This window comes from Daphnia magna, linkage group LG1 (genome assembly GCF_020631705.1).
Source record: "Daphnia magna isolate NIES linkage group LG1, ASM2063170v1.1, whole genome shotgun sequence".
In the NCBI taxonomy this organism is placed as follows: Eukaryota; Metazoa; Arthropoda; class Branchiopoda; order Diplostraca; family Daphniidae; genus Daphnia; species Daphnia magna.
The window spans coordinates 6,819,446-6,836,963 of NC_059182.1; the positions used below are offsets into that span (position 1 = coordinate 6,819,446).

A 17,518-nucleotide genomic window follows, 5' to 3' on the forward strand; every position below is an offset into this window, starting at 1 on the left:
TTTATTTGAAAAAAAAAATAATAAGATCAATATTGTGCTTTCTTGCTATTTACCATAACGACCGTAATATTACGCTATTATTTTTTAAACTACTGAGGGTCTGACGATTTTGAACGCCCAATTGACATGACATGCATTTGAAGTTTAAAAAATTGATTGATGCTGTAATTTCGTTCTTCGTCGTTCAAGAATAACTAAAGGACTACAACGACCACATCCTATGCGATAAATTGCAGTTTCCCGATAGAGATTCTATAAAAAATGTTGTGTTTTTTACCCCTACCCTTTTACAACGTCCAGTGGACCGACCGACACTTTTCTGAGATTTTACCCCATAGATGGCGGTACGAATTCGGACTGTCGGCACTAATCTCTCGTTCGTTTTTTCACTTTCGAACGCTGTGCCGCTGAAATTAGTCTCGTTTTGTAGAGGAATTAACGGAGCAGTCTACGGTTGAGTCATCATTTATTTCGTCTGAACGACGAAGGAGTGCGGAGCAGTTTAGTCGGCCAAATCGAGTCGATCTCGGGGTCTCGTATGTATCCTTTATACGTTTTCTTGTTTTAGACGCTGTGCCGGAAAAAATGACGTCTTCTTGTAAAAAGATAACGCCGAGATTAACGAAGAGATCGTGTCAATTATCGGTTCAATGATAAAGGAGTACTGAGCAATCTAAGAGCGACTCGAGTTTTTTTTCAGAGAGTTGGCATGTCGCGTCGGTCACAAAGATAGAGGAAATGAGGTCGCGAAGTTGTTGTTTAAGGCGGGGCTTCGTACGTCGCTTGGCAACGGCCTATGCGCTCCATTGTTGCGAGCATATCCGTCCAGCTACATCAAAGGAGAAACCGGGAAACATTGCCGTTGTTCAGTCGCTTCGATTGGAATTTTAGCAGCTAGCAGTTCAGTGAGAATCTTTAGTTGACAAATTAACTGAGACCGATAAGTATGTTGATCTTCTGTATAAATGTAGTTGTAGCATGGACATGGAGAAGTTCAGTTCAGTGGGAATCTTAGTTGGTGAATTAACTGACACCGGTAAGTATGTCCATCTTCTGTATAAATGTAGTTGACCGTTATTTATTTATTTTTTTTTACCCTTCGTTATTTATAGATTTTAGGATTTACTTCTTTCACAATTATTGAAACGCACAGGAGCGGAGGAAATGGAAGTAGTTATAACAATTGATACTCTACGCCGTGGCGACCTGGCGGGGTAAGTTATAGACATACGAATACGAGACACTGATGACATTCTAAAAAGCAATCTCATTTACAGATTGATGCAACAGTTGCTGGAATTGCTGGAAAATATACTGTTAAATACAGTCGGATGGTGTCTATTGTTCCAGATACAAGTCTAGAGGAAGCTCATGCAACAGGATTGACAATAGGCTTTGAAACTTTTGTTTGCAAAATCCAGATTTGACTTTTTTGATTTTCTGAGGACAATTCAGGTGCGTCTAGATAATCAACGGAATGGAATTCTTCATTTGAATGTGTGGGATACACATTGAATATATATATGCTATCATTACGAGCATTACAGCGCAACCGTAAGAGCACGACTTTTTAAACGTTATTAAGTTTTGTCTTTGCATGATTCTTATTTTGAACAGTTTAGACCAAACTTGAGAATGCGGTGTTTTGGGAAAAGTAAACAACTTTTTCTTTTCGCCGTTTAGTGAAAGTTAGTTTCGAAAGAGTGTCAACAGAATTGTTGAAAGGTTCACTCGATATCTCGTAAATCTCCAACATTTTTGCAAGATTCAGTTGATACGAAATGTCATCAGCATCTACAACTGAGAATACATTTCAATAAAACACCAGATCAAAATAAATGTGTCAAACAATTTAATTAAAAATTTCAGTATAATAGTCACCATTTGTTTCACGTGCGCATCTGATGGAAAAAATACTGTTTCTTGTCCAAAGTATAAATTTTTTACTTAGCAAGAAAGTCGACATTGAAATCTGTGGAAGAATTTCCTTTACAAAAAGGTACACTGTCCAGAGCCGGGAAACATACTCATCTGTTGGGTACACAAGTTCACCACGGTCTAGAACAAACAGTTACAGTAGGTAGTAGGAGTTAGAAATTATTACAATTTTGTTATTGATAGATTACCTAGGCGATAAATCAACTGCACCAGGGGTTTTGTCCCCTGGAATCTAGCGATACAGTCATCGCAAAATATCTGCTCCACCAGAACGCGTATAGTGTATCCAGCGAGAAAAGCCGCAGTGCAGGATTGTGATGATGGCCGCAGCTTTTCTGTAAAAAAAAATATTATACTTTGGACAAGAAACAGTATTTTTTCCATCAGATGCTGTACCTGGAGGTTTTTTTAATTGCTCGAGTATCCAAAAAAAATGAAGCTGGTAAGAATTGCATTGCCTTTATCATTTTTATCTCGGATTTCTCCAAGTTACGAATCAATGCATATTCTTTTTCAGATTTATCTACCAGTCGGAGTGGGCGTTACCTAAATAGCAAATACATAAATTAGAATACCGATGTAAATAATTCTTGAAACGGAGCCAGTTAAACTTATGTGGTAAATTAGGTAAGGAGGCATGACTTGATGACTTGCATTAGATGGCGATTTTTTGGCAGAGATGATGATGAACAATTTGAAATCTACGATAAGACTCTAAACCTTATAATCAGAATACGAGATAATGCGTCAAATTAAAGTACCTCAATTAGGCGATGGAATTCAAGTCTATGCGTTTTGGCGCGCTGAGAAAGGTTATGACCGCATACGGTAGAGACGGGATCCAATCCAATAACGAAAATTTCAAAGTTCTATGAGGGCAAATCATACAAAGTTGTTCTAATGTCAGATAAATAGAACATTTTAATCCATAGTGAAAAGAGCTGAAATCTACAAACAGCTGGCTTACTTGAGAGGAGGTAATGACTGAAGGATTGAAATACTGCTGGTTGATTGTTGCCTTAGTCGAGAAGCTGTTGAAAACTGGAACAATGGAATGACAATGGTTGGCAGATGGCAATGTAAAATAAATAAAGACTGCAATTCAAGGATAAGAATTCATATAACTAAACTATAACATAATACAATGAGCCAATAGACAATACTCAAATCACATAGTGGTACATTGCATACGTCATTTTGTCAAAACGTGTTCGCCATAACGGCTTGTTTAGAGGGCTGATCAAATTGAGAGAAGTGAGCAAAAATAATTTATAAAAATTAATACGAATGTTTTATGTACATCTGAATGGACAAAGGGCCGTTGTCTAGACTGTGCATTTATCGGTTTCTCCGGGTTTAATTGACTTCTTCTTTTGCCTTCAGACCAGCCAGGTATCCTAATTGCTTAGATTCCGTAAACTTGGTAACGGTAAATTGGCTTCCGTAGTGATTAGCGATAAATCCTACCGATAATTCCAGATGTAGAAAAAATAAAGATAGGCACCGCTTAGTATGACTTGACTAGCAGCAGCTGAGTTTCTATCGTGGTGTATGTGTAGTAATCGTCACAATACTGCCAAATCACCGGGTCATCCCCACCCGACGTTCAACAGTAACCTGACCCAGACGGATCTGTACCTAGCGGAATGCAGGAGCAGAATGCCTCACAATTCACGTGATTATACCATGATTTTCATGCTTATACCACGGGGGCATATTCATGAATATCATAGTATGCGGATGGGGGGACACCCTCACACGAAATGATCGTCGACATTCACGCATCTGTTTCCAGTCCTAGGCCGTCTGGACGACACAAGGTCTAGCCAGCACCGTGACGCCTCCTACAGCACACATGCAACGCGATAGGACTAAACTGCGTATTCAAGCCGGTTATGGAATGAAACGTGAATTAAAGGTACTTTGCGCGACAGACCTCATCACCAGCCTTACCTTTAATTCCATATTTCATTCGCCTCTTGTACTAAGCAGTGGTGAGGGGATACCCCACCACACCTTAGTCACCAGCTATGCCTATCTAACCAGAAAATGGTTTATCATCCCTTTTATACTGTAAATTTGAAGGGTGAAACATCGTTTGCAATTAGGCGGCGAATGATTGATATAATCTGGTAAATTGATCTCATAAATCGAAAAATGAAACAGTGAACTGTATTCTATTACTTTGACTTTTCTTACATGTCGAAAAAAATAACTTTTTTTTGGTTTTACACAGTTACAAAGCGCATTACCAAAACTCATCAATTCAGGATCTCTATCAAACGAAAAGATGGATGATTCCGTCTGAGTCAACGCCTTGCGTCAAGTATTGGAACTACAATGATCTTACGCATGCGCGTTGACTTAGACGGAAATTCAAGCAGCTGTCGTACTTCGTGCCCAGTCTGACGAGCTCTAGCATAGTTTTTGTTATTTACTCTTTTTATCATGGGCAAACGAGCACTTATCATTCTCGCTGAAGGCAAGTTTTTTTCCGTTTTTTTTTAATCCTTCGTTATTTATAGATTTTAGGATTTACTTCTTTCACAATTATTGAAATGCATAGGAGCGGAGGAAATGGAAGCAGTTATAACAATTGATACTCTACGTCGTGGTGGGGTAAGTTAGACATACGAATACGAAACACTGACGACATTCAAAAAAGCATTCTCATTTACAGATTGATGTTACAGTTGCTGGACTTGCTGGAAAAGATACTGTTAAGTGCAGTCGGATGGTGTCTATTGTTCCAGATACAAGTCTAGAGGAAGCTCATGCAACCTCACCTTATGATGCAGTTATACTTCCCGGTGGCCTGAAAGGATCTGAACTTCTTAGTGAATCCCCTTTAGTTGGACAAATCTTGAAGCAGCATGAAAATGGAGGGCAGATTATTGCAGCAATTTGTGCAGGTATCATAAATAAAATGGGACTGGCATACCCTAAAATTACATGTTAAGAGATTGTTTTTAACACATTACAGCTCCTATTGCCTTTAAATCTCACAGCATTGCCCTTGGCAAGCAAATAACATCTTATCCCATCATGAAGGAGCGGCTAGTTGAAAATTATAAATATGTTGATGAGAGAGTCATGGTAGATGGTAAATACTTGGATAAATTTCACTGCTTCTTTAACAAATTAGTGCTAATAAACTGCATTTAGGTAATGTGACAACCAGTCAAGGGCCTGGCACAGCATTTGAATTTGCTCTGTCATTGGTAAACCAACTCGCTGGCAAGGAAGCAGCTGACCCACTGATCAATCAAATGCTCTTAAAATTGTGAATCTAAAAGGCTGAAACCCAAATTAATAAATTATAATCCTTACACAGTTAAAACTGTATGTTAGATATTACCTACTAACTTCTATGAAATGTTTGTTGCAGGAAAATGTAGGCAGTCTATAAAGTTTCTGGACTAGATGTGTTAATGGCCAAAAAACCTGTAAGCAGTTACTCATAATAAATTTACAATAGATAATGAAGTAATAAGAGCTATAAGGCCTTGTTGACACCAAAAGTACTTATTCAATAAAATAAACTCATGCAACATTACGTTAAGTTTCCAAGAAGAGATTGTTTTAATGCATTAATTGTCCTCCAAGACAGCTTGGTCGCTCAAGTGTTAAGCAAACCAGGGATAAGTGATTAACTCGTAAGTCTCTTAACCTTTGCGTACGCGTTCTTTTCGTCATAGGCAATGCTTTCGTGACGCACTTATTTATGGGGACATCCTTTGAGATTATTGAAATCGTCTTAAAACACGTTTGAACACGAATAATTAATTAAGATCGCATGAGAACGATATGTATTTTTGAAACTTAAACAAGATAGGTAATGACGGTCTAAATCCATAAACCCTCACCAATATTGCAAAGTAGACTTTTCTATGGCCGAGGAATCACATGGATTTTGCACAAATGATGAATGACACGAGTAGAATAAATAAAGAAAAAAAAAAACTATTTTTGTGGTACAATCTTTTACGAGTGGCCGACACTTCTGCACCAATTGCACGGATGCTGCAATTGCCATTTGAAACTTTGTGAGCCAAAATTTGTAATAATTACCGTAAATCGAATGGACATTGGGTCAATGGAAATAAGTCTAGCAACAGGACAGAACAAGAAGAAAAGAGAAATAAACCTGAAACCGTAAGAGAAAATCTCTTCATATTTATTACTGTAGTTGCACACGCATAGTACAAGAACACGAGAATTTTCAAGATGTGAAGAGAGGAGGGAGATTGGCTCAATAACCAGTGGGACTCCTCTCTTATAGCATTGCCAGTTACTACTTTAAAATGTCAAACGATAGCAAAACTTGTTAAGGGTGGTATGTACACAAAGGAATTGAGAAATTAAAAAAAAAAAAATTAAAAAAAGGGAAAAATATAAAAAAAAAAAACAATAATAAAAAAAAAACGTTATTATTATTATTTCCAATTTTTTTTTTTTTTTTTTTGCTTTAAAAGCCATCGTTCTCTTTTTTAAGGGGTGAAAAAGCAAGAGAATAAGAACCACAATATTTAATTTATTCATTATCGGCATTCAAGATCTCCAACTAAGGTCGACCCCCGCGAGCAGCTTCCTCGATGGCTCGTACCTTCATCTCTCTTTCACGCTGTTGCTGTTGCCTGGAGTGAGATAACGAAATTTCATTAAGAAACTGGCCGAACCAGAAGAAGCCGTCGTCACTAGTTCTAACAGTGTTATTATACCTAATGTACTCTTCGTGTTGAGCAACAATATTGGGATGAGCATGGGGATGTAGGGAAGGACCTGAAGGTGCGCCAGAGGGTGGAGCACCGGGATGAGGGAATCGCTGCTCCATCATCTGCCGCTGGAGCTGCTGTTCAGCTGCAAATTGCCGGGCAAACTGTTCGTCGTAGGGACGACCCAGCATGGCGGCGGCAGCGGCCGGATGCAGTCCCAGCGCGCTGTCTTGGTGAAGCATGCCCGGCGGAGGTCTGGGATATCCGGCGTTGAGCGGGAATCCCGGCGGCGGTGGCATATCTTGACCTGAGGGATGGAGATGGAGGTGATTGTGAGTGTGGGCGTGAGCGTGAGTGTGGAGTTCGGGGTTAAGACCAGCCATTTGTAGACGAAGTTGGTCCGCCATGGCTGCATGGATGCGCTCCGCCTGCAACCGATCGACGGCTGCCTGATGGTCTCGCGCTTGAGCCTCGGAACGCGGGTCGCCTGGTCCACCACCACCGCCGCCGCCGCCACCTCCACTGCCAGGTCCTTGAGGTCCGCCCATCGAGCCTCCCATACCGCTGGGCAGCTGCAGGCCGAGCCGCTCGAGTCGTTCGCGTTCCATCGGGTTCAGTCCGCCACCTCCAGCTGGATTACCTCCCAATTGGTACAAACCGAAACCGGGAGGAGGACCTAATCCTGCACCAGGAGGTGGGCCGCCAGGTATTCCAGCATACCTGTTTGTTTTTTTGTTTTTTTGTTTTTTTTTATGTTTTTTGTTAGTTTTAAGTTTAAGCATTTCAATCAAACTTGCCACTAGACTAGACTAGAATAGGACTAGCCTCTAAATACCAATGTTTCCTCTCAACTGCATTACCTGCGATGAAGTTCAAGCCAATGGGGATCAAGGGGGCCGGAAAGTCTCGGTCCAAGACCTCCAGGACCACCCGGCATTCCCATGCCCGGTGGCATGCCGGCTCCATTTTTCAACATCTCTTCCTTGAATCGATCAGATATTTCTCTCTCTCGCAGCTCTCGAAGCTCTCGCTCTCGCTTCTCACGTTCCAACTCCAGTTCGAGACGCTCCCGTGCTCCGGCGCCATACATGCTGGCAAGCTGATAGTGCAGCATAGGATCCATGGCCGGCGGGCCGAGTCCAAGTCCGCCTTGGACGTTTCGTTGCATACCACCAGGAGAGAAACCCGTATGGGGACGAGCATATTCACTGTCAAGTGGCAGACACAAACATTTAGCTGGCGGCGAAATTCTCATTGATTTCCAATGAGCAATTAGATTAATGTAATACCTCAATTGACGCAAGGCCGGGGTATCGGGGTACGGACGTGGGCCGAATCGATCGAATCCAGGAGAAGTGATGGTTTCGATTGGTCCGGCTCCAGACGTTGAAGGCTTAGGCGTTTCGCGCTTGTCAGGCGTTGCCGCTTTTCGCTGAATTTGTTGAAAAATAAAAAATCATAATAACAAACAATGAAGCGCAATTTCACCGAGCGAAATACAACGGCGATTCGATTCCTACCGCATGAGCAGCAGCTCTTTCCCTCTCTTTTTCTTTTTCTCGTTCATCCCGATCGCGTTCAGCTTGCCGCCGTAGTCGCTCTTCCCGTCGGCGCGCCAACTTGGAATCAGGCACCGGCTTAAAAGTGAGATCGGTTCGAGCACAGGAGCTTCCTTCGCCGCGATTCCAGTGACGCAAGAAACTACAAACACACACACAAGTTGAGTTGATTGAATGAAATTTAAAAGAAAAATAAAAAAATTAATAAATCCTTACATGGCACTTTGGCTGCGATGGCACTCGGAATCTTCAATTCTTGGTTCGGGACTCGGTCCGCGGGGAATGGTGTTGGTCACCGGACTGGGCGCATCGTCATCCATGTCCTCGTGCATCGTGTTGTTGGCTTCATCGTGAGAGGCCCCGAGGGCCGCCGCCGCCGCTGCCGCCGCCGCAGCAGCAGCAGCAGCCGCCGACGAAGAGGAGGCGGATGATTGAGGAACAAGTCCGGCCATCAAATGGTTGCCGACCGTCGGCGAAACGGGCGCCAACGTCAGCCCGGCAGCCGGATGGGACAATGTTGAGGTCGAGGCCACCGGCTGGATGGGCGTGGACGAACGAGGCTGCAGGTGATGATGCGGATGAGACAAAGGTAGAGGCAGTGAGTGAGGATGATGCGGGTGGTGATTCCAGGGCGACTCCGATTTGGCTTGCAAATCAGCAAGCGACGGAGCACCGAAACTAAACGAGCTCGGCCCCACGCCGGAATACGTCGGCATCGAGCCCGAAGTGGGCGGATAGCCGCCGCTGCCGAGACCGCCACTCGACGAGGCCGGCGACGAGAAGATGGGCAAGTACGGCGAGGACGAAGACATCGAGTGCGACATGGCCGGCATGGCTACCGAAGACGGATGGTGCGGCCGTTTGGGTGGCGGGCTGGGCCCTCGCTTAAGAGGCCCCTGCCCAACATTGGGCCCAGCAGACGAGGAGGAGGAAGAGGAGAGCGGAGGCGATCGTGATCGCGAAGGCTGCGTCGGTGCCATTTGAGACGGATCCGACGGTCCCTTGTTGCTGTAGGGCCGTCCGCTGACGTTGCCGTGGCCGGAAGAGGAAGAGGACGACGACGACGAAGACGACGTCGAAGTGACGGGCGGCGAAGGATGCATCGACGCCGACATTGATCCATTATTTCCGTTTCCATTGTTGCCGGCTGCCGGACCGCCGGGCGCGAACGGGTTGACAACGCCCGAAGGTGACGCGTGGAAGTTGCCCAGGTTGAGAGAACTCTGGTGGTAATTGGCGACAGAGGACGGAGGGAAATTACCCGATCCGGACGAGACGACGGCGAACGACGTCGGCGACTGAGGCCGCGGTCCAGACGACGCCGGCGGCGGAGGGGCGTGCATCCGCATGGGCGGGTAGTGATACGCAAACGGGTACGGGTAGTAGGGAGAATAAGCGTGCGCTCCCGGCTGATGATACGGCGACAGAGGCAACCCTTGAGGCGGTCCCAATCCCAGACCGTGAGGCAGGAAATGAGGCGGATAAGGCAGAGAATGGGCCGGCGGAGGAGGTGCTGGCGGCTGAGATTGTTGCGATTGCGTGAGACCTTGCTGCTGTTGCTGCTGCTGCTGCTGCTGTTGTTGGTGGTGCTGCTGCGGAGTAGGCGTAGATGCTTTCTTAATGGCCGGGCTCGATTTGGAACTGTTTGACGATGAACTGCCACCGAGACCCATTCCACCGACCGACTTGTCCAGCCGAGGAGAGGCCGTCGGGTGGGGATGTGCCAGTCCAGGTTCGCGCTTGGGTTCCATCAGAGAGGCCATAGGGACAGTGGGGGGATAGGACACGAAGCCACCGCCTAAAGGCGGCATCGATCCATCTCGCGGGATGGAAGACATGTCCCGTAAGGAGGCCGAGTTGACAGCCGACGAGGCCGCCGCCGCCGCCGCTGCCGCCACGGCCGCCGGATCCACCATTTCCTGTTTGATTTTCAAGTTGTGCGGTTCGCTCTGTTCGGGCAGGTCGCGCGTGCCCTGCATCGGCAACGGTCCAAGACCCAACGGGCCGCCAGTCGAAATCGAAGTGGCAAGCGTCGTCGGGGCAGGAGACGCCATAGAGTAAGCGACCGCATCGGCCACGGCGGCGGCCGATTCCAGCGGCGCATAGGGTCGAATGAAGCCGGAATGGGCCGGCGGCACCATGAAAGGCGACGGGTGCAGGCCAGACCCCGATGAGGCACCACCGCTGCTGGCATTCCTGAGGGCACCACTGGCAACGTCGGCCGCGGCGATCGACATGTCCAGCGGAGGCGGACACGACGACGTGGTGGGCGACTGCAGTTTAGGCGACGTTGGGCCGCCGCCACCGCCACCGGCGCCGAAATTAGAGAGTGACATCTCCTCTTTGCCCAGCCACGGGGCGGGCGGCATCTTGCCATCCATGCCCCCTAAAGACGCCATTTTGTCTTGAGAGCTGGGCGACAAAAGCGCTGCCGGACGGCTTTTGACGTCCTCGTTTGTCGCAGAATTATTGGCGGCCGGATTGTAGTCAGGTTCCAGTTTCACCATGGGAGGCAAATCGTCGGACTGGTTCGACTTCACCGGTTCGAAACTGCCCGGACGTGGGGGAGGGCCGGTCAACGTCAGCGGCGGACTGGGGGAATCGCTTCTCTTCTTCTCGTCCGGCATTCCATCGTTGGAGCCCACTCCATTGGCCAGGACGGCGGTGGACGTCGGGCCGGACGTCGGGCAAGAGGCATTGTTGACGCTCGAGATTTGAACGGCGGAGGGCTCGTTCGGCCCAGTCGATTGCTCGGCAACGGCAGACGGATTGGCGTCGGAGCTCTTGCCGGCCGGCATTTCCGGGGACGAGGTTCGCGAACCGCCAGCGGCAGACCCGGAACCGGCGCTACGGGCTTCGCTTGGCTCCAGATCTTGGTCAACTTCGCCGTCCAATCCATCCATACCATTATCTTCCAGTGAGCTGCTTTCGCTCGACACACTTTCCGATGGGCTCTACACCAAATTAAACAAGCACACATTTTTGTTAGAATTTTACATTCAATTATGCCTGATTTGCCCCGTGCAGACGGGGTGGGGGAGACGCTCACTTCAGAATTGGCGTCGTTTTTCTTTTTCTTTTGACGAGGCTGACCACGCTCATCTTCGTTGCCGTTGCCGGCCTGCTCGCGATCTGGACCAGGCACTTCGCCACCGGTGCCGCCACTGCCGCCAGTGCTTCCAGCTCCTCCGCCTCCGTGGCGTCTCTTGTGCCCTTTACTCGGACTCTCCACCATCGACTTGGCTTTGTTCCCGTTATTGCCTTTATCCTGGAAAAATAAAAATAAAATAAAATGTTCCAGAGTCACAAAACCAATGAGGAACAATGGAAGAAAAAAAAAAAAAAAAACGATTCAAGTGACGAAAACTGACTTTCTCATGCACGACCGAAGACGACGACGACGAACAGTTGCTGGCCGAGCTGGGCGATTTCCGGTGACTTCGCCGCTCGTTGCCTTCCGGTTCCGGACTGTTGTTGCCGCTGTCTTGCTTGGGTCGATTCCTCGCGTTCTGCACCCCCATCGTTAGCGCGTAAAAAAAAAGGAGCGACGCACAGAATGAAACGGACGGGCAAGAATGGAATAGAAAAAAGAAAAATCAAAGTTGAAGCATGTTCGTTCTGTTTTTCTTCTCGATCGTCTCTACGCAGACCAAAAAAAAAAAAAGCCATCGATTATGTGTGTAGTTAGGCATTACCAGTTCTTTTGTGCGTGTTCTAGTGCGAACACGGCCCTCCACTTCTTCATCGTCAGGATTTTGGACGGGACGAAACATGTACGGCGGCTCTGAGCGAGCCTCACTCTCGCTGGCCTGCAATCAAAAACAAAAACGTTAGCAATTCAAACATTTAGCGGCTAAAAATGTATAAAACATCGCCCCCAAAAAAAAAAACAAAAAAACAAAAACGAATGACGCTCTACCTGGGCTTGCTGAGTAGTTTTTAACAGGGGCAACTCGCCGTATTTTTTAAAGTGCACTCGACAATCCGTACATAAGAGGGCCTTGTCCTTGCCCGCATGATGCCAATCTTTCGAGGCTAAAGCCATAGGGGAGGCAAACAATCAAATAAGTAGAAAAGGCCATTAGAACAAACATCTTTTTCTAATTGCAAAACGTGCATTTTTTTTTTGTTTTCTTCTTCAAAGTACTTACATGTAGAGAAACAGTGGCGACAGTGATAAGCAGCTAAATCTCTCGAATCTGAATCTTCATCAGAATTATCATCCTCGCTGGCCGAGCTCAAGTCTCCTGTGTCGTTCAACAACAACAACAACACACACAAAAAAACACATAGAAAAATCATTAGAGCCTCATTTCGTGGTAGAGCTTGTCCACATTCATCAAGAACTCGACGGGCGTAAAGAAAACGAGAGGATGAGAGCGAGAGAAAAAAATAAAAAATAAAGACAGAGAATGTGATGAAGAGGGGAAAGAAAACGACTCCTCAACCATCTGGACTGTTAAATAAAAAAAAATAAAAAAAGAGAGAGAGAAGATGGGGTGGAGCGAAGGAAAGAGAGGGAGCCCCTGCTGCTGTGGACTGGAACCCACCTGGTGTATTTATACACTGAGAAAAAGACAGGAGGAGAAGAAGGAGAAGAAGAAAAAAAAAAGGGAATATGGAGCCGACGAAAGAATGACGGAACGATAGGGTCGGTGCGGTTACACGTTAACACAGAGGCCCTCTTTCCAAACAAGAGGAGCCCCGCAGAGACGAGATAGATATAAAGACAGAGGGAGGGGGGGAGGCATGCAGAGAAGAAGAAAAAAAAAAGAGCCGGAGGCGACGGAATTCCAGCCCTGTGAAGATCTCATTCCCATTCCAACGTTGTGTACAAAAAAAAAAAGCCCGAAAAGTGTCCACCTAGCGGCCATTCAAAGGCAACTTTTTCTTTCCTCTCTTGAGAAACGGAGCATGTCGATACGCATCCAGCTCCATAAGCCGCGGTTGGGGCTTGAAAACGAAGCCATTTAATAATCCTAGCACAATCCTAACAAACTCCCCCCCCCCCTTTTTTCCTTCTCCCCAACTAATTTTCTTTTTTCCTTTTTTTTTTTATTCCTCAGTGGCGGGTCTTTACGCCACACTAAACTCAACTAACCGTCGCATGTAGATCTGTTTCACCTAAAACACGACAACAATACGAGAAGGATAGGGCGGTGGGAAAGAAAAAAAAAAAAAAATGGAAAGAAGAGAGGGTTTGCATACAGCCGTCACGCTTCATTCGAATTAAAAGAAAAGAAAAATGTCGGAGCTAATAGAACAGCAGGGGGGGGGGGGCGGCCATGAAGTCGAAGCAGAAACAGGATTTAATGAAAGGTGAATACAGTAGAGATAGCCTCGCAAAGCATCAAGACGCCGACAACGGGAAACACGACTGGCATTTTCATGTGGTCAGGACTTCACGTTCCGCATGACCGGACCAATATCCATCCACCATCTTCTTTTTTTTTTTTTTCGGCTGTTTGAAAACAAAACAAAACAAACTCAACCAGCTAAGAAGCCCCCCCCCCTCCCGTTTGCTTTTTTTAACAGTTCATGCCCCCGTACAACTATTTCCTTGTGCGTTAGCCAACGACTTGTTTCGCCGCTTCGCATTTCGTAGCGAATCGATTGAGAGTTGGGAGGCGCAGATGGCGGCGACACACGCAGATGGCGCAAACATCGATCCGACACCCCCAACGACCGTAGAAGAAGAAAAAAATGTATAGCTCCGGCTACGCCGAGTGTGGCCACGGAACGATATCTCATGAACCATTCATACCGCAGGCGGGGACGATGGAGAGAGAGAGAGGCCGATACAGCTCAAAAAGTAGTTTACTCAACAGTCGGACAAGCAACTACTGACGATAAATAACATGGTCGACAAGACACGTCAAGGTGGAGACGCGCCAGACAACAAATGCTCCTTGCGAAAGAAAGAAATAAAAGAAAAAAATGTTTGGATAATTCAAATCACGACAGAGCGCGCGCGCACGCCATTTGTCCAGTCTCGGTTGAATACAAATGAGGCCTGACATCCCAACTAAATTTCTCCCCCCTATAACACATATATATATATATTCGCTCGTGCCACACTACAAGAAGGAGCCCGGGCGCCATATCGGTCTCGGCCATCGGGGCGGGGTCGCACCATGTCGCCGACAATGCGAACGTATCAAGGACTTTAGGGGGCAAGCTAGTGAAACGTAATTAGATCTGGCGGCTTTCTTCTCGGTGAAAAAAAAAAAGAAAAGAAAAGAACGGAGATAACTCTCCTCTCCTTACAAAAAGCATCACTTGGTTTGGAGCGACGTTTCAATCGGCTAATCGATCGTCGGTGCCATAATCGATGAAGAAAACAAAAACAAAACGTACCGGGTTCTTCCTTGGCGGCGCGAGTGTTGCGGGTCGTGCGTATCCGGCGGAGGACACTCTGTCGATGACGTCGACGATGAGGTCGTTGATTGGCTGCGGCCGGTGTCTTCTTCCACAAGTAGTAAAATTCCACCAAGTCCGACTAGATATGGCGGCAACGAGGTCGACCATCCAATCCATACAAAATCAAAAAGAACAAGCAAACAAACAAACACAAAAGACAAATCAATTAGTACATAAAAGAGTACAACACACAGAAAGAAATATCAAATAAGTAATAAATAAAAATTCAAAGACGCCCCGCAAACACACAGGCGCCATTAACGATGTGTAGACCATTGATCAACCGGCTACCCATTTAAAGACAACCTTCCCGCCATCCTTTTTCACGTTCTATCGTGATAACAATCATGCTCACACACATATATATATAAATGAGGCCGGGTTATGTAGTACCCAACATAAAAAAAAGAGAGACAGTCTTGATAAATGAGCCCCAGCCTTTTCTCCCATTTTCCAATGCCGTGACACAACGCCAAATGGAATCGGGCAACTCTTCCCTCACCAAGGGCCGCAATATCTTTCCAAACAAAACCAAACACACCAAAGTTCTCTTGATCCAGGGCGACGAGTTTTACCAGCGGGAGTCCCCCCCTCCCCTCCTCCAGTTTGACTGACGGATGACACACCACGTCACAACAGCCGTGCGCGAGCCAGTTCACGGTTTATAAATATATCGCATCTACAACAGTCGCGTCTATAATTAAAACGTGTCCGCAAACAAAAAAAAAATAAAATAAATAGGATTTTAAAAAAAGGACGTGGAAAACGAGTGAGGGAGAAAAACAAAAATGCAGCAGGAAAAGAAAACTTACTAGCGAGAGTTAGATTTTCTCCTTGTTTTCGTGTGTCACTTACAAACCAATTGAACGCGCAAGGAGGTGGAAAGGGGCAGGAAGGTTGACGCATTTTCAGAGATGACAAGATGAATAGCTGTCACTGCGTCACAGACACACACATGCCAACAAGCCCCCCCAACAGCTGCTGCGTCTACCACTTGGAGAGAGGTAATTGAAGGAAAAGGAGAGGAACGAAAAGAAAAAAAAGAGAGAGCCACCTGGCGGTCAATTTGACATTTCAACCATTTTCTTCGTCAGTGGTGACGTGACTGTCGGCTTTTGCTCTTGTTTCACAAGAGTCGGACATTGATTTTTAGTCGCCAGTTATCAAGACGAATAGCGTGATACGAAGCTATCTCTCACCGCTACTCCCCAAACTCAGTTTGTGATTCGTGCGCGCCACACGGCCAAAGGAATAAGAAACGAGACTGTCTTGAAATGATGACCGTCGACTCCACAACAACGCCCCGAGTGAGTCGAATGTTAAGCGCAAGCAGCCAGTCGAATAAAACAAAAAAACAAAACAAAAAAGGCTGAAATTCCAAAGTGAGGGGGAAGAGAGCCAATGAATAATCAAATAGCTCTTTGGACTGGTTTGTTTTAAAGGCAACAACTCGTTTCTCCGAGAAGGGCCACTAACACAAAAACACACACACACACACACACAAATTAAATAAATAATAATAAAATAAAAAAATCAAATGGACAAGACCCATTATTTCCAGCTGTGTTTTTCTGAATACAACGGCGCAATACCGAGAAAACGAATACAAAAAAAAAACAAGTTCCATCCTTCAAAATAGGCATCACGAATTTTCTCTCTCTCTCTCTTTCTACGTTTGGTGGGGGGGCATGGGCGAGAAAAAAGAAGGCCCCGAAATACGATTGCAATTCAAATTTGGGTTTTCCCTTCCCTCTATGGCATTTAAATTAGAAAAAGGCGCGTGATAAACCCATTAACCGGCCACTGAAAACGGCACCGCAGAGTTTGTTTTTTTTTTGGACAAGACATAAAGAAGAAAAAAATAATAATAATGATAATAATAAAAACAAAAGGGGCTATTTGTCTTTCTAATGCACGTCCGAAACGAGGCGCCACCGTTGAAGCAAAGAGAACACACGCGACGTTAACAAGTGAACAAGAAGCGGACGATATGCCGGCCGACATCGGTTTCCTAATGCACGAATGACGTTGACGCAATAAGGCGTGTCGTAACGGGCCAACAACAAGCCAAAACAAAAAGCGAAACCGACTGGTGGATCCATCATACGTGCGAGAATGAAACTGGAGCAATTGCCATCCATCTGGCCTGTCCTTTTATCGCGTCTAGTAGAAGAAACACGAAATATTAGCGCCCGCCTCCCGTCATTAAGCCACACACACACACACAAAAACGAAAGAAAGACAGAGAGAAAGAGTTGAGCGATTATGTGCCCAGTAGCAACCATCCTATTAGATCAATAAATCAGGCAAAGTCAATAGACATGTCTGGTGAAACGACACAATTACGCCTTCATTTTCATTGTCACCATGACAACGATCCTCCGCCCCCCCCCCTCCCTCTCTCTTCTCATTAAAAGATGAACTGCTTAAACGAACTCGAAATTCCAGATACCAGCTCAACTTCTCCCAAGAGATCCGTTACGTCTCTCTGATTTACGTTTTCTTTCCCGTTCTGTCTTCAATTACGTAACCACGTCGAAATAAAATCTCATTTTTTAAACATAAAACAGCAAACTCGATCATTGACCGTATCCCCGTCAACGACTACCGGCAATTGACACTTCGAGGAATCACTGGGAAAAAAAAAAAATACCGTAAGAAACCGGATGAAAAAAGAGAGCTCCTCGCCTTCCGGCACATGGCAAAATAGCAACAAAAAAAAGACGTGTCAGCAATGTGTAGCGCCACCAATTGTCAAGAGCTATACAAGGCGGTTTTTTTGAGGGGAAGTAGTAGGAGGAGGAGGATCGTCCAACAGTATTGATCTTACAGCCTTCCCTCTTTTCACCCCGTTTCGTGCAAAGTCTCTCCTAGAACCCCCCCCCC

General features: G+C 45.9%; 2 protein-coding genes and 2 long non-coding RNA genes across 10 annotated transcripts in view; 2 read left to right on the top strand and 2 right to left on the bottom strand.

The window, feature by feature from the left end:
- Positions 1-384: 384 nt before the first annotated feature.
- LOC116934105 lies at positions 385-1,826 on the top strand. Of its 4 annotated transcripts, none has more exons than XR_006651996.1 (5): positions 385-905; positions 972-1,036; positions 1,113-1,214; positions 1,278-1,554; positions 1,618-1,826. It is a non-coding gene; the product is annotated as an uncharacterized LOC116934105 (long non-coding RNA). The 4 variants fall into 4 exon arrangements; XR_006651998.1 differs by having other exon boundaries at positions 1,113-1,170; XR_006651999.1 differs by having other exon boundaries at positions 389-536; positions 607-1,036.
- Positions 1,827-2,549: 723 nt separating this feature from the next.
- LOC116934106 lies at positions 2,550-3,812 on the bottom strand. The gene is made up of 3 exons (XR_006652000.1): positions 2,906-3,812; positions 2,700-2,807; positions 2,550-2,639 (listed from the first exon to the last, which is right to left on the bottom strand). It is a non-coding gene; the product is annotated as an uncharacterized LOC116934106 (long non-coding RNA).
- Positions 3,813-4,272: 460 nt separating this feature from the next.
- On the top strand, positions 4,273-5,424 carry LOC116932685 (protein dj-1beta-like). The gene is made up of 6 exons (XM_032940511.2): positions 4,273-4,420; positions 4,505-4,557; positions 4,619-4,850; positions 4,922-5,041; positions 5,104-5,221; positions 5,327-5,424. The coding sequence occupies exons 1-6, from the start codon at positions 4,387-4,389 to the stop codon at positions 5,334-5,336; spliced, it is 567 nt and encodes a 188-aa protein (XP_032796402.2). The 5' UTR covers positions 4,273-4,386; the 3' UTR covers positions 5,337-5,424.
- Positions 5,425-6,094: 670 nt separating this feature from the next.
- The window catches only part of LOC116932680 (arginine-glutamic acid dipeptide repeats protein), a 33,140-nt gene continuing 21,716 nt past the window's right edge, over positions 6,095-17,518 (bottom strand). For 2 of the 4 annotated variants that reach the window (XM_045179994.1, XM_045180000.1), the window contains 11 exons: positions 14,570-14,711; positions 12,364-12,459; positions 12,132-12,247; positions 11,908-12,021; positions 11,584-11,721; positions 11,262-11,480; positions 8,429-11,166; positions 8,174-8,354; positions 7,943-8,085; positions 7,514-7,861; positions 6,095-7,373 (listed from right to left, as the gene is read on the bottom strand). In XM_045179994.1, the coding sequence (XP_045035929.1) occupies positions 6,503-7,373; positions 7,514-7,861; positions 7,943-8,085; positions 8,174-8,354; positions 8,429-11,166; positions 11,262-11,480; positions 11,584-11,721; positions 11,908-12,021; positions 12,132-12,247; positions 12,364-12,459; positions 14,570-14,711 (5,106 nt within the window). In that variant the 3' untranslated portion in view covers positions 6,095-6,502. Of the gene's footprint in view, positions 7,374-7,513; positions 7,862-7,942; positions 8,086-8,173; positions 8,355-8,428; positions 11,167-11,261; positions 11,481-11,583; positions 11,735-11,907; positions 12,022-12,131; positions 12,248-12,363; positions 12,460-14,569; positions 14,712-17,518 lie in introns of all 4 variants that reach the window. The other 2 variants (XM_045179999.1, XM_045179998.1) reach the window with 2 other exon arrangements.

Excerpts from the sequence above, each read along its gene's own strand:
- LOC116932685 (XM_032940511.2), top strand. The coding sequence starts at position 4,387 with ATGGGCAAACGAGCACTTATCATTCTCGCTGAAG. Across the intron at positions 4,558-4,618 it reads ATACTCTACGTCGTGGTGGG|ATTGATGTTACAGTTGCTGG; the intron begins GTAAGTTAGACA and ends TCTCATTTACAG. Across the intron at positions 5,042-5,103 it reads TGAGAGAGTCATGGTAGATG|GTAATGTGACAACCAGTCAA; the intron begins GTAAATACTTGG and ends AACTGCATTTAG.